At 36.6% G+C, this 16,854-nt stretch overlaps 1 protein-coding gene across 1 annotated transcript in view; it reads left to right on the plus strand.

The window, feature by feature from the left end:
- Window positions 1-576: 576 nt before the first annotated feature.
- The window catches only part of TSHR (thyroid stimulating hormone receptor), a 50,580-nt gene continuing 34,302 nt past the window's right edge, over window positions 577-16,854 (plus strand). Inside the window, exons 1-2 of the mRNA XM_026664259.2 lie at window positions 577-786; window positions 2,990-3,317. Of these exons, the coding sequence (XP_026520044.1) occupies window positions 3,142-3,317 (176 nt within the window). The 5' untranslated portion in view covers window positions 577-786; window positions 2,990-3,141. The remainder of the gene's footprint in view (window positions 787-2,989; window positions 3,318-16,854) is intronic.

The raw sequence follows: 16,854 nt of genomic DNA on the forward strand, positions 1-16,854 counted from the left end.
AGAGAACATGGCAATGGCAGTGTGTGCCCTACTATTTGGACTCACTACATTAACTAATTGAACTGCATACAATTTTTGGGCTTCTGAGAAACAGACTGACAACCTGGACTGGGTCTGCACAAGTTCATATGGTTGGCTTGTTTATGGCTCTGGAGATTGAACTAGACTTCATCTTAAGCTAACTAATCATGCAGATTCAGCCTATGTAGTTAGATTACAGTTAATGGGTTGGGAGAGCCCAAAAACTGGACCAGTTGGATAAATCACTGTAAACATGTCATGCAAATACTTCCAGTGAAATCACTAACTAAATTTAGTGGAGGTCTTGGGTGAACGCAGGCTTATCTTTTTTTCTAATGTTATTAGCCGCCTTCAGCACTAAGAATATTTTTTTAAAAGGAATATAAATAGGTGGTTTGGGCAACAATTAATTTTGAGCTAAAGCGAAACGATAAGTAGATCTATTAAACACGCGACTTCACGTATTTCTTGGCGGAAAGCCTCTGACTCGATGCTTATCTGGCCTGTCGCCACTAGATGGCGACCGACCGCCAGCCTTGAAAGGGCTGCTGACACTGATGTTGCTACGGAATGCCGAGCGGAGTTGCTTTTTCTACCTGCCGCTCAGGCAAGTTGCGACCCCTTGCTGTCCATCCCCGATGGGACTTCGGAGGGTTCTCCTCACTTGCTGGCCAGGTGTTTCAGAAGGCGCTGGACGGGAGAAGAGGACGAGAAAGGACTTCATCCCCCCTAACAGCTACCAACTTCACTGAGCTGCGAGTTACGGTGAGGATCAATAAACAGTTGCAGTGGGTATCTGTACTGCTCTGTTCAGGGTGGTGTTTCTCAGCTTTGACAACTTTAAATTGTGTGGAGCCACTGTACTTTCTGGGAGTTGAAGTCCACATATATCAAATGTTCACTGACCTAAAGGGATGGAGAAGCTCCTGCCCCTTAAAGTAGAGTTCCTGAAGACTACTGGCAAGGGAGACTTTCCATATGAAGAGTTGCAGGAACCCTAAGAGATCCTGGTATAGTTGGAGCCCAGAGGACCCAAAAAGCAGCAGGTGGAAATTCAGCCAGGCAAATGTCTTCACAACTTCATCTCCCCGTGGTCGGGAAGTTTCACCAGATAACCATCCAACCATTAGGCAAGCACGAATGCTGCTTGCAAGTCTTAAGAAAGAGAAAGAAAAAAAGCATATTCCTTGCTGTGATGTATCCAGCTGAACATATAAGAAAATACTTTCTTATATAGAAATAGAAATTTCAGAATTTCTAGCCAAAATAGGACAGATAGCATGATACATTGGGGAGGAATGTTGAGATTCTCAATTGTGTTAGGAAAAAAGAGTTTTTACCCCTGATTATTGCTAACATTATATATGCATTACTCATTTTTGGCGGCAAGCCTATGTTTAAATCTTATTGTTCAATATAATTTGATTTAAAAGAAATTGCTTCATATCATATCCTTATTTATCCTTATTTTGTTTTAAATTTAAGATAGTGTTTCTAATTTAAAATGTTCACCTTTTATCTCTTTTTACTGATGACAAATATGGTTGTCCTTACAAGTAATGAATAAATTAAAAACAATGGGCAATTTTTAAAAACTGTTTTCTCCTCCCTTTTTTTAGATTGTTCTAGATACAAAAGGCATATAAAAATTGTTTCCATATGTTGAAGTTTCATAATCTAGTATTAGTTCAAAAATGATAAAAGCCAATATTCTATTTATCACAAAGTGTATTCTTTATTTTTGAAAATGTCCACTGTAAGTGAATTGGAAAGTCTACTTGAGATTTATATCTTCAGTAGAATGAGCTATAATTCATGTTCATTATTTTTATTTCATTGGAAATCCCACATCTCTCCTCTCTTACTATTCATTCCTATATTTATTGTTATTCATTATTCAGTTTCTATATAGAAATTTTCATATAGAAAATTGATCACTGACTTTCTTTCCAGAAATATTTCTGATTTTCAGAAGTACTTAGGCTACTGTTAAGGTCACTCAATAATTTATTTATTTGACTTGGAAATCAAATTTTAAATTGTTTATAATTATTTATATATTTTGGAAATTTATGCTTTATTTTAAACAAGTACATCTTTGAATATAGATTTTTGTTATATTCTAATGTTGCTAACAATATTGTTAAAGGTTTTATCTGCATATATTCAAACCAATTTAAATCCCTGTTTTACCTTTCACCAACTATTCATCCATATATCATATCATGTTTCCTCAAAATGGTAGAATTCATGCGATTTTCAAGTGTTCAAAATTTCTCAGATTATCAAATACTGAGAGCCTTGAATTTGAAAATAAACAATGTTTGCTTCAGTTTTGAACAACATTTGAAAACAAATTTTTGTATTGCAAATAATTTATCAATTAGCTTTCTTCCTCCAAAGCAAATAATTTAATCCACAATCCCAAGTATTCTTTATGTAGTTTCTAGCTGTTTGATATGGCAAGTTTTCCATGGCTGGTGTCATAATATAATCTCAAATCAATACAGCTATGGACAATGTAACAATGTAATTCTGACGTCTCCTTTTTATTCTTGAAAAAACAAGTCTTTCGGATCAGATTTGTGGGAGATGTGCCAAAAGAGACGCACTGCTTAAAAAAAGAAAAAGTTCAAGTCATAGTTAGGCAGTATGAGTGTTTTTTAATACAACATACAGAAGCCTTGTTCAGCATTCTAGAAGGCCTTTAGTTGATTAAAGGAATATGCTTCCCAGAAACCAGTGTAGTAGAAACTTACTGTAGTATTTTGGGTAGCCCAGATCTTACTCTGAAATGTTTGGGCATATTTATTATTATTTTCATCCTATTTTAATGTCCAATTGTTATGCAGACATATTGAAATTAATAAACAACAGCATGGCCTTGTCGGCTAATTGTATAACATACTGTATTTTTGTACATAGCTTATTTTATTTTCTTTCTTTCTTTTTCTATTTTTGCTTTTAGGGAAAGCGAGAAATAACTAGGTGGATGGGACATTTCTTTGGTGATTCCAGCTTTCTTCTGTTCTCAGGAAAAGGACCTTAATTAGCTGCTCTCTTCTTTCTGGTGCAAAAGATTACACAATATAATGAAGCTGCTGCTGCAGTAGCAACAAGATGCTGTGGCTGCCCAAGTTCCTTCACCTGCTGCTTCTGCTAGAAATGGGTCAGAGAAGTCGAGGCACTGAAGTGTGCCCTTCATCCTTGTGTGATTGTTCTGATTGGGGACTCTATAAAATAACTTGTATGGAGGTCAGTTTCATCCCTACACTCCCACAGAGCACACAGACATTGTGAGTACATGAATACAATACTCAGCATACTATGAATCCAGCCTACGGGCTGTATTAAATGAGGTTTGTTAACCCGTATTTTAAGGCTGCTGCGGCTTTGAGTTAAGGTAACTATGAATTTTAGCATATTTGTAATCAGTTGCATGTAACTGGTCATGCTTTTTGTCTACTAGCAGTTATGTTAGTGTTCCAGTGAAACATGGGAATAAGAACTTAGCACTTGAATGCACCTCCATAAATGCAGCTGCTTTCTTGAATTACAGACAATGTTCCATATTTTGCAAGAGAATCTAAGCTCTTAGTCCTGTTGGAAGAATTATCCTTCTGGGTTCAGTTCCAAGTGGGGAAAAAGACACTGGAAACATGGAGGCTATCTGGAAAGATGGTTTAATGGACCGCATGGCTTGGAGCTCCAAAGACGATCACATGCTTCAAGATGTTGGGTGAAGGAAAAGGAGGAAAGGGAAAAGGGCTGAGATGCTGAGAGTCCCTTAGTTATATACTTTCTGTTGGGCCCCACCTTAGTGTTTTCTTTCCTGTGCAAGAAATGTATCCCATTGGCTGTCAGACTCCCAGGGGCGGGGGTTCTTAGCTAACTGTGTAGGCTTTGTCTGGACCACATGGCTGAGTGCTGGCTGGTGCAATCTTCCCAGACCAGGTGGTGAGATGGGCAGAGGCCTTTATTATGTAGAATACTCTAGCCTAGGCCTTAAAAACCCATCCATTAACAAAGTGGGGGTGAGCTTCTGCTCTGAGGTGAGTTTCTGCTTCTGAGTTTCTACACTTTTTAGGGGAAATATTCTGCCTTTTTAATATTTCCTAAGATACTTCATTTTTCTAGGAGAGGGGTAGATGCTAACTTCCTACCGCCCTAATGGAAATATGAGAATGCTCACTGAGCTCATTGGTTCATTCTTCTGGGAATTTTGATTGCAATTTCAAGTTAAGTTTGGAAGCCACTCCCCCAGGGGGTACTAGTTTTTGTAATGATTCGTCACTTTTCCTCTAAATTATCATTATTATTGTTGTTGTCTCTTTTATTCATTAAACATGAAACTCTATCAACTGAACATTTAAAACATACAAACACACATGTAGCTTCTCATAACATATATGGAAAGAATATGAGAAGCTGGAGAAGCTCCTGGGCAGAAGAGATGCAGAAAGTAAAGGTCAAAGAATTAATGGTAGTGATAGGAGCACTTGGGGCTGTGACTCATAAACTGAGAAAGTGGCCCCAAAAGATCCCAGGAACAACATCAAAGCTCTTGTTCATAAAAGTGCAGTACTAGGAATAGCTAAGATTATTTCACAGCTCAAAACTACGACTTCAAAATTATCTGAATTTGAATTCATAATTTTGAGCTGTGAAATAGTCTGTTTTTAGTGCAATTTTTTCAAACTGAAACCTTAGTAAAATCCCTTCTCATCTCTGTCAGGGATATATATCTTCTTCAGTCTTGGATTCTTTACCAGAGGCCTTGGAGTTTTGAAGGTTCAGGGTGGTATCTTAGCTATTCCTAGTACTGCAATATCAATATTGATCAATCTCAATCTCAATCAAATTAGAAATATCATTCATATATGCAAAATAAAAGAAAACAAAACAAAACAAGAAATATATACGAACTCTTTTTATGTTAATCGAAGAACAGGGCTTCTAAAAGTCTGAAATCATATCTCCCTGAAGCTCTCCTGGAAGACTTTTCCCTGCCCTAACTTGCTGCCTGGCTTCAGCTGCTTCCTAATTATTCCTATCAGTAATATGTTCTGACCCAAACCTGATTCCAAGAGAGCAAACACAAGAGAAAGGCAGCAGTATAATCTTTTTATGTTTAAGCTAAAAATCCTGTTTCTTCACAGATAAAAGGCTGCTTCCAACTAATTAGCTCCGACAAGAAAGAGCCTTGCCAAGTTTTTCCAAGTCTGACAAAAAACAACAGATAAGAAATAGTTTACAAGAGTCTTCAAATACCAACTGTAATGTCCACGAGGCTGAGTTCAAAAATTCTTTGCCTTCTGCAAAGAAAGTTAGTTTCACAGCTGGCTTTTATCGTCTTGAAGGAGGGGCCATTACCTTGCAGCCTTACTCCCGAGTTGCCCGTGCTATTGTAACTGTTCTTTCCTCCGAGCAATCGTTCGTGCACGTGCACTTGGCACAGGCTCCTCAAGAACCTCCTCATCACTGCTGCCAGCCCCCACAATCTCTGAAGGCAGCAATCCACTCCCTAATGGTCCTGGCCCCTCATCTGAGTCCTCACTCTCGTCAGCCGTCTGCACCTGCTGCCGGCTAACCACAACATAATGTTCCTGGAGGTTCCTCTTCACTTTGATGTAGAGAGAGAGAGGACTACCATAATCTGTACTCCCCTTATGGCTAATAAAAAAAGGAAAATAACATTTCAAGTTCCGTAATGAAACCATCTGGCATAACATAAAAGAAGTAGTTTTAACCTTTCCTTTCCCCATTGGGAAATAAATCAATCTTGCAAGAATGAATAAAATCAAATTTTATTTTATTTTTTAAAAATGATTTAAAAATACCTCCTGACTGATCATTTTAATTAAAAACCTCATTCAGGATCTGGTTTTATTTATTTATCATATAATTGCCCATCTCGCAAAATATGATTGTGGGTGGCATACAATGAAAAACACATCATAAAAGCCTAAAAATTAAGAAACATTTTACCATTAAAAACCCTCAATTGCATTGTACAATTAAATACACGCTTTCAAAATATAACAGCTGTCGAGAACTTCATAGAGACAAAGTAAAACTTGAACTCAGTGGAACCTCCTTACCCAAAGCTTAAGTATTCAAAGGCATAGTCGGCTTCTAACATGTGCACAGCAAAATAAATCAAAAGTCTAACACAGATTCCTGAGCAAAAACATTTGCCTATTTCTACAGAAATAAACAAGGCTTTTGGAAAGATATTTTTGTCTAGATTTCCTTTTTTCCCTAGAAATTCCAATCGGTTAATGCTGAGGCAGCGGCACTCCTTTCCTGCCTCAATCCAGCAACTTCTCTCTCTAGCTTAAAGAAAGCAGCCTTTTTCCTTTCAAGATGGAAGGGGGGAGAGAGTGAAGGGGGACGTCTCTATGCTTATATGTCAAAAACCCCGGTTTCACCCATGTGGACTGGCTGGTTGTGGCAATGTGAACTGAGAGACTACCTGACTAAAAAATGGACGCTTGGAAATTAGATTTTTTAAATTTCAGTTGATTTATATGGATAGTTGACTCCTTTCACTGTGGATTTTGACTTCTTTTCAACACAACTGCTTTTTTTTAACCCTTTATGGTTATATTTAAGCATGCTTTTTTTTTAAAGTGCTGCTCTGCACCCAATTTCTGATGATAGCGAACTCAACATAGGTAAAGATTTAAGACGGGGTCCCCAAACTTGGCAACTTTAAGACTTGTGGACTTCAACTCCCAGAATTCTCCAGCTGGCTATTCTGGCTGTAGAATTTTGGGAGTTGAAGTCCAGAAGTCTTAAAGTTGCCAAGTTTGGAGACCTCTGATTTAAGATGTTCTTTCATTGTTCTGTAGACTAAGTCCAAAAAGGATATAACTATAAATATCAATCTTTGGGGGAAGATCAGCACTTTTGACAGTTATGGGTAGTCTTTGACTTAGAACTGCAATTGAGCCCAACATTTCTGTTGCTAAGTGAGGTGATTGTTAAGTGAATATTGCCCCATTTTATGACCTTTCTTGCTACAATCGCTAAGTGAATCATAGCCGTTGTCAAGTTAGTGACACGGTTGTTAAGTTAACCTGGCTTCCCCATTGACTTTACTTGTCAGAGGGTCGCAAAAGGGGATCACATGACCCGGGGACATTTCAACGGTCCTAAATCTGAGTAATTTGCCAAGCATATGAATTTTGGTCACTGTGACCATGGGAATGCTGCAATGGTTGTGAGAAATAAGTGTGAAAAATAGTCATAAATCACTTTTTCAGTGCCATTGTAACTTTGAACAGTCACTAAATGAACTGTTGTAAGTAGGGGACTAGTACTTGCCTTGGTTCACCATCCCTGTGGGACAGGTTGTTGCAGGAGACCTAATCACAGAAATGCAGGTTGTAAGGGTGCTTTGTTTTTCTGTATCAATTAGAGATCACACACCTTAGCTTTGCCCTCTTATGACTCTTGGCTTCACTTTGATTGTCTTCATTTATTGGATCCACTGATTCCACCTGCAATTAGCTCTCCTGTTCGCTATGTCAACAGTGTACCAGATACTAGTTATCCGTGTTGGCAAGCTTAGTAGTTAATTAGTAAGTGACAGACGTCTATTAGTAATAGTAAAAGTCAGTAATTTACTATTGTTATTGTTATTAATTGACCACTTAGTTAACTACTCCTTGAGCATGAAGGCTTTGCTTGCTAATATCTGAAAGATGAATAATAAGATAATATCCAAGACTTGATTCTAGATGAGCAAATTAATCAGGTGTAAACTACTGATACTCAGTTGGATTAAGCAAGTGGAATAAATCTCTTTCCACTTTTTTTTTGAAGTTTCAAAATAAGCCAAGGATCACAAGATGGGGAGGTAAGGTTGGAGTGATTTCCCAAAATCTACCGAACTGAAAGCTCTGTTTTATTGCTTACTTGTTTTCTGGGTTTTATTGCTGTGTATGCAATGCAGGACAGGAATTCTGAAGTTTCACTGCTTGCACAATAGCTAAATCTCAGGTGCCTAGAGTGCTCTGTGCTCTGGCTTTAAAATTACTTGCCATAGTTTTCTATCTTTATATATTTCTCTTTATCAAAATAAATTTGATAATAATAATCTCTGTGGGACAGGTTGTTGTTGGAGACTGAATCACAGAAATGGAGGCTGTAGTAATGTTTTTCTTTTGAAGCCTGTAGTCCATTGGTGCTGGAAGCCCAATATTAAAACCATCAGGATAGATACAACTAAGGGTGTTGTTATATTCAGCAGAATCTTTAAAAGGTTTTGAAGTGGTTTTATATATTTATATATATACCACCTCTTAAATTTTCCATGCTTTATGCCACTGTAAGCATTTTTGTTTCTTTTCAATTAGACTAATACAAAGTACTACTGCAGATACAGTGTTAAGCCCAGCCACAGACAATTCTAAAATTAGTACTCAAATAGTACTATAATAAGCCAATAATATAAAGGTTAAAACCTTAACAGAAAGGCAAAAAAGCTATTATACCATAGTCAAAAGAAACTCAACTGCTGAATATTCATATCTAGCCTTCTTTAGGTAAATATTCTGTACTGTGTACAACTATCTTTCACAGCAAATCAAATTATAAGTGATGTGAAGAGTGAAGTATTTAATAGAAAACTTGATTCTCTTTTTATCTCCTTCATTCTATTTTAATGTACCATCTGATTAATATTGTGATAAAATCCTGTGAGCTGGGAACTGGTGACTTTCCCTATATCTTTTCACATGCTCAAGTGGCTCGTGTATGAATGATAGCATGTCAGATGAGATATAACAGAGAAAAGCCTTCTCAATTGTAATGCCCAGGTTATGGAATGGGTCATATTGGTGCATAACAAAAACAGAAATCTGTTAAACTAAATTTTAGCTATTTTTCAAAGCAAAATGATTCTTATCCTCCACATACATCTTGAATTGGTACTCAGGTCCACTGGCACTTTTACTTAACAAAACAAACTATACATTGGTTATTGCAGGCTGCATATAGTCCCTTCACTTCTAGTTGTTTGTGAGGTCCTCCTAATGATTTCCTTTTGCGTTGATGGAAAGATCAGCTAGACTTCCAGAAACTAAGTAAGTTATGAGATGGAGCCCTGTATTGAAATCTTGAAATGGTATTAGCATTTAGCAATAGCACTTCGACTTTTATACTGCTTCACAGTGCTTTACAGCCCTCTCTAAGCAGTTTACAGAGTCAACCCAACAATCTGGGTCCTCATTTTACTGACCTCGGAAGGATGGAAGGCTGAGTCAACCTTGAGTCGGTGAGAATCGAGCTGCCAAACTGCAGTCAGCAGAAGTAGCCTGTAGTACTGCATTCTAACCACTGCGCCACCACAGCTCTTATTGCAGGGGACAAACTCATGCAACCAGCTCTTTCTCAATCCTTCCAAACTTCTTACATTCACAGATGTTCTATAAAATGATGCTAAACAACTTTAAAAATGATTCTCTAGGTAGCAAAAAAAAAGGTTATTTCACCTGCAACTATTCCTATAGGAATTGCTTTCTCCTTAGCTTGAAAAGTTTCCCATTGTCTTTAATAAAAGATACCAAGAGAGGAAGAAAGAAGGAATTGAAGAAGGGATGATATGAAGGGGAAAAGATCTCAAGGTGTGTGAATTTTGGGTTATACTGTTTATAAGTGTACATTTAATGGGAATTATATAGCTATACTGTATGTGCATATGAGAGATGTGATATCCAAAAGCCATAATTGGAATGTAATTCCCAGGAGCAGCATGGTCCCTTGGACTATTTGCATGGTATTATTTGGACAACTTCATTAAGAAAATTTATTTTTCAAATTCCTGATGCATTTTAAGGATGCCACTGTGTTATCTGTATTACTCAGTTCTGACAATCAACAGCTATGTAGATTTAATATAAAATTGGTTACTATTCAAGCAGTTGTATAATATAGTATCATGGCAAGTATCTATTGTGTCAAGTTAAGGAGAAATTTCACAAGAAAACACTTGAAATAGATGTAAAGGACAAAAAAGTGCTACAATCTTTTTGATAACAATGTTTGTTTGATTAGTATTATATGTATACGGTTAGTATAGAGCAGGGGTGTCAAACTCATGTCATCATGGTGGCATCACATGACTTATTGGCATTTCTCCCCACTTTCTAACCAGGCATGGGCGTAGCCAGCTCATGACGCATCCGCACCATGGGCAGGCAGTTTGACAGACCTGGTATAGAATGTGGTAAAAAGAGATCAAGATTGCAAATAGTCAATTATTTGGTGAACTGAACTGCAAAACAGAAATGCAAATATATTTAATAGGGATTTGAAGAATAATGCTTATCTTTCAACAAAATGTGCACCCTAATTGTCTGCATCTTCTGTAGAGAAATTTCTACAAAATCTGTTGGAAATTAATCAGAGGTGTTATTCAGCAGATTCTGACCAGTTCCGGTAGCGGAAATTTTGAGTAGTTCGGAGAACCGGAAAATACCACCTCTGACTGGAGATTTTACACTATCCTTCCCCTGCCACACCCACCAAGCCACGCCCACAGAACCGGTAGTAAAAAATTTGAATTCCACCACTGTGCTACTTATTTTCAATGAACTTTGAAGAACTGCAATTTGTAGGGAAGGGGGACAACATATAAGTAAACCATTTTGTTAAGCAATACTTAGCTACTGTTCATTTTTGAAGCTCTGTAAAATGATTTGGTAATGTTTATGGAAGACAGAAATGTTTCGAATGGGTTTTTACTTCCAATAAACGTTTAAGCAATGTTTAAGCAAAGTCCAAACAAGCAGTCCAAGTCATTCACGGTTAAAGCAGTCAGTTTTTTAGTCCAGGGATAATCCAAATAACAAAGTCCAGTATCAAAAACAGTTCAGTAACAGACTTACATCAAATCCAAGAATAACAGTCAATCGGGAAAAATGGAGGACCAGCAACACTCTCAAAACAGGACAGAACAAGGCAGGTTTCTGGCTCCATCTTGGTTTATATTTTTTCCAACCCAACTAACTGTTAGGTGACACCAGTAAGCCCTGTATTATCAAGACGTTCAACCCGTGTAACACAACCACCTGATAGATATCAGGCTAGTGTTGTATGCCAAGTGAATACAGTTCCAAATAACTATAATGAACTAAAACTGTATCCTGCTAAGGATCAGGTTGCTTGGCAGGAAGCAACGGATAAGGAACTGGAATCATTAAAAAAGTTGGAAGTATATGAAAATGTTAAGTTACCACCAAGTAAACATGCCATAGGGTGTAAATTGGTTTATAAACTTAAGACTAGTGTAGATGGGACAGTTACCCATAAAGCCAGGTTAGTAGCACAAAGATTCAATCAGACAGCAAATGACTACGATGAGGTGTTTGCGCCTAGTCTGAAGGCTACTACATTACGAGCAGCATTAGTGTGGGCAGCTAAGGAGAAATACATTATAAATCATTTAGATGTAGAGACGGCATATGTCCATGCACCGTTGCAACACACTATTTATTTAAAGAAATCTTTAGGTATAAAAAATGATAATACAACTGATTGCTGGAGTTTGAAAAAGAGTCTTTATGGCTTGAAGCAATCAGGATATGAGTGGAACCAATGTATAGTTAAGGAATTAACTAAGATAGGTTTTGTAGCTGGCATGGCTGATCCATGTTTGTTTAAAAAAGAAAGTAATGGTATAATTTCATTGTTGCTATTGTTTACTATGACATAGCATTAATCACCAAAACTGAACAAGAAGCTACTGAGATAATTTCACTATTAGAAAAGAAATTTAAGATAAAACAGTTAGGTGAAATTAAACATTATCTTGGATTAAAGATAGATAGAACTAGGGGAGGATACAAGATCTCACAGCCAGATAAAATTAACCAATTAGTAAAAAGTTTTAAAATGGAACTCTGTAAATTGGCTAAAACACCAATGAGCCAGGAGTTTAGCCATAGTGATGTTCAAAGTCCTGTTTTTGATAAGAACATTTATCAGTCCTTGATTGGTAGTTTATCTTATTTCGGTAATTGGTCAAGGCCAGATATAGCATACAGTGTTAACCAATTAGCCAGATTTAATGCTGAGCCAAATGAAAGGCACTGGCAAGCTGCTAAGCGTGTGTTAAGATATCTGAAACAAACAATGCATTATGCATTGTATTTGGAGCCTAAGGATGAACTTAGTTTAACTGCATACGCTGATGCAAGTTTCGCTACAGACGTAAATACACGTAAATATACATCAGGTACTATAGTATTATTGGGAAATGTGTTGATTGGATGGAGGTCTATTTAACAGAAACATCTAAGTTTGTCAACAATGGAGGCTGAATTCTCATATTTATCTTTATTATGTACAGATTTAATTTGTTATAAGCAACTATTAATTGATATGGGAATTGTTGTTTATGAAGACAACCAATCAGCAATACAGATGGCTTCAAATATTGCTGTTAAGACAAGATAAAAACACACAGATTTAAGATATTTAAATGTGAGACAATGTGTGCAAAGTAAGATGATTAAGCTAGAATACTGTATGTCAGAAAATAACATCGCAGATCATTTTACAAAAGCCCAAGGCTCTGTAAAGCATAAGGCTTGCTGTGAGGATTATGGACTTCGAATGTAAAGTTGTATATATTGTCCTACCCAAAGGGGAGAATGTTAGGAATGTAAGTCACCTAACAGTTGGGTTGGAAAATATATAAACCAGGATAGACATTTTAATACTGTCTCTTTAAGGCAGGGGTCCCCAACCACCGGGCCCCGGACCGGTACTGGTCCGTGGAACATTTTCTACCGGGCCGCCGGTTTGCTGGGCGCTGCCATCTTGTTTTGATGAGAAAGTGCTTCCGGTGAGCTTTTCCGGTTGGAAAGAGGCGTTTGGGTCCTGAAGGAATCCTCGTGCCTTAGTTTCATCGAAGGGGGGGCGGCTTCGAACAAAACTAAGGCACAAGGATTCTTTCAGCACCCAAGGCAAGGCGAGCCGAGCGACCGTCCTGAAGCCGTCCCGAAGCCCATCGACAAAGGTACAAAGGAGGAGTTGAAGGTGGCGGGGAGAAGCGGGGGACGGCTGGCTGGCCGGTTGCTCGGCTCGCCTTGCCATGCGTGCTGATGCCGGTACCGGGCCGCGGATCATTTTGTGATGCCGGTACCGGGCCGTGGCACAAAAAAGGTTGGGGGCCACTGCTTTAAGGGAATGCTAAAATTGTAACTGGGTGTGGTTCCTCAAACGGCCATAAGATGGAGACAGAAACTTGGGCTGTTCTGTTCTGTTGTTTCCAAGAGTGTTGCCATTCCTACATTTTCCTATTGACTGTTACTGATCATCGTTATTCTTGGCTTTGATGTAAGTCTGTTACTGAACTGTTTTTGATACTGGACTTTGATATTTGGATTATCCCTGGACTGAAAACTGACTGCTTTAACCGTGAATGACTTCGACTGTTTTGTTGAACTTTGCTTAACCGTTTTACTGGAAGTAAAAACCTACATTTTACTATACAGTGTATCTGTGTGCTGTTTGTGTGTTATTCTTCACCACTCTCACTATGTCTCCCTGTGTGCACTCATTCTCCTAACGGGGAATTACCTCAACAGAAATAAATATCAAATATTTTTAGTCAAATTTTCCCAGGAAAAAATGTTGCATGCTCATATTCATGCCTAACTAATCCATACCTGCAGTAAGTAGGACAGGCTGTTTAGATCTCCAACTTCTAGGATTAGAAATTTCTGTAGCTGTAACAAAAATGTTCTTTTTTTTTTTTTGTTCTACTTTTCTCTGTCTACTGAGAGGGATATATACAGTATCTCAGAATCTTTGAGGCAGGACTTTAAGTTTTATTCTAAATTAAATTGGGTTATAAACTATAAGCAGAGATCGATGACTGCTCCCTTATTTATATGCTATCATTTTAATTTACTAGCTAATACTAATAATCTTCTATAATCTATCTCCAGTTTCAGCACAGGAATATTTGACTTAAATAACCTAATAAGTCAATCCTGTTTGTAAACACCTAGTATAAAATCCACTACAATATTAATAATTATGAAAATTTCAAGAATAAATAGAATACACTTCTTTAAAACAATTGATTTTTAAACCGCAGCATTTTTTAAAGTAAGATTCTCTGGGAAACATTTGTGAAAGAGAGTAAAAGCTTTTATTCCTTATTTTAGAAGTGTAAAATTAATAGGATTTTGCCTGAAGCTCTCTCTTCGTTTTGTTAATCCTAGAGGGTTGAATGTTTTTTGCTGAATTCATTCCAGAAATCTGGAATATCCATAGACACTGATACAACAGAAGAAATATCCTGACAGCTGTAATATGAAGCATTGTATGCAACATTTTTAAAAGAAAAAAAACCCCAATTTATAATAGATACAAGCTTGAGCTGTTATTTGAATGATTTCGTAAACGCACTCAAGGGTCACATTGGTATTATTGTTAGGCAGATGGTGAAGGGACAGGGACAAAGTCAGCTGAATGACCTTGGGCCATTCAGTTTCTTGCATTCCACTTATGAAAAACCTTGAAGAAAAGAAAGAAAATGGAAGAAACTTATTCAGACCTTCTCTGAGAATTAGATAGAAGAAGAAAAAAGAGAGAAAGAGAATGTATAGAATTATGTTTACAGTAATTAAAAGTCAAAGCTGCAAAAAAATGCAGATAATTTTCTTCTAATGTATCTGATTCCCTCTTATTATTGATTTTTTTTTCAGATTTCTCTCTACCACGTTCTATCAGCTTTAATCTACTTTATAATCTGCTCTCCCTGTTTGATGTATGGGTGGTATTGTTTTGATCATGTTAATTTCAATACTCAAAGAATTATTTCTACAGGATGTGTGTGTTAGTGTAATATGCAATATTGTGCAAATATACACTCTAATAAACTACTTTAAATCATTGCTAACAATCATTTAATGGATTACGTAACAGTTCATTCCTATCTTGCAGAGGAATGATCTGTGATTTCTAGGAGTTGGGATGAATTTCAAATATGATTATAGCAGCAGCTCTAGTATAGATCTCGTTTCATTTTTGCAATCATTACCTTACATAACAAATAGAAAATTGCAGGATGACTATGGTATGATTTAGATTAATAAAACACTGATGGGAAAATATTTAAATTTAGGAATTTTTGCATCAATCCTCCTCTAAAGGAAAACTCGAGGAAGGATTGCAACAAATAGTATACCACCAAAAGTCACCCTTTCCGGAAGTTTATATTGTAATGCATAATAATACCAGAAAACAAAAAAATGTGCTTCCTCAATACTTTTGGGTGTATCAATAGGAAAATAACCTATAATTTAACCTATCATGTATTGTTTTATGGGAATCTGTTTTGGCAAGTGCTTCTTATATGTATGCTTTGTATAGCCCAGTCATGCACTCAGAGCATATTGAATCACTTGAGGACCAAGAAAGATATTTATGCATCCTCTTCAAATAAAACTCAGATTGATGAAAAATTTTGTGAAAGCGGTGAACAAGGAAAGTTTTTGTTATTTGAGACAGATATTTCCAAATATAACTGATGCCAAGAATAAGGAAGGTATTTTTGATGGTCCATAGATCAGATACATCATCAATGACAAACAGTTAAAGGACTATTAGTGGGGCCAGAGGAAATCACCTGAAAAATACCCAAGGATATTACTGAGAATGTTCTTGGCAACCACAGAGCAGCAAACTATACTCAGTGGGTTGACAAACTTTCTACAGCACAAGACCATGAAGTGCAACATGTAATTGAAGATTCATTTTCTGCATCCATACTTGGATTTCTTTTCCCAAAATTTAGGTGCAGTCAATGATGAATGTGGTAAAAGGACATTTTCACACTGGAACAATATATCAGAGAAATTGGAATCCATCAATGCTGGCTGACTAGTATCTGATTGTTGGATATTGCATTGAATTGCTTCATATACTGTGTTCAAATGAAAATCAGCAGCAAAACACTTTTAGTGCTCCTGATATCATGCAGCATGTCAGAAATGTGATTAAATACATTATAGTTATTAAAAGTTAATTCATGTTTTCAAGATTCCTGCATGATATAGTCATTCTCAACTTATAATTATGCTCAGTTTCAAGGGGTCTATCATAATCATCAAGTTTTCAGAAAACAAAACTTTTGAAAAATCTCTTGTCCAGTGCGATCAGTGATTATGATAGTTTATTTTTACAAGAAAAATTTAAAAAATATTGAAACAACCCATTCAATAATATGCAATATCAGTTATAAATCGTAATTAGATATAAGAAGTTATATAGAATGTTTCATCAATGTCTGAAGTGAAATTTCTTAAAGTCTTACAGTTGGCATAAAATTCTGACTATTTTGGTGTTCAGATGCTGCAAAATCATTTGTATAGATATTGTAATATTGAAGAAAAAGGAACATGCTCTTACCTTAAAAATTGATAACACAAAATTTGTATTATTCTTTACGATCTTTCTTTAAAAATTTTATTTTTTGTTCAGTTATGTCAATCTGGTGTCTAGGTAGAAATTTATCAGTATCTCCTCTTTCTTCAAGATCAGTGATTGAGCATTTCACTGACAGAGCAACAATAGCAAAAAGTTCTATGCTTGTGTTATCACTCATTTTATGACCCTCCAGGAAAAGTCTATCTCTACTTGAGTGTTCAATGCACGTATAAAGTTTGATGAAAATAATTCAAACTTGTTAGAAAGCAAACTTAATAAACTGTCCATCTGTCATGTAATCCATGTTTTCCACTGCTATTATTTCCATTCTGATTTAAAAACCATTACTGTAAAGAATTTGAACAGCATAATAATCTTGAA

The sequence above is a fragment of the Notechis scutatus genome, chromosome 1 (assembly GCF_049901735.1).
Source record: "Notechis scutatus isolate UNSWTSFEM ecotype Mainland chromosome 1, rNotScu1.2, whole genome shotgun sequence".
In the NCBI taxonomy this organism is placed as follows: Eukaryota; Metazoa; Chordata; class Lepidosauria; order Squamata; family Elapidae; genus Notechis; species Notechis scutatus.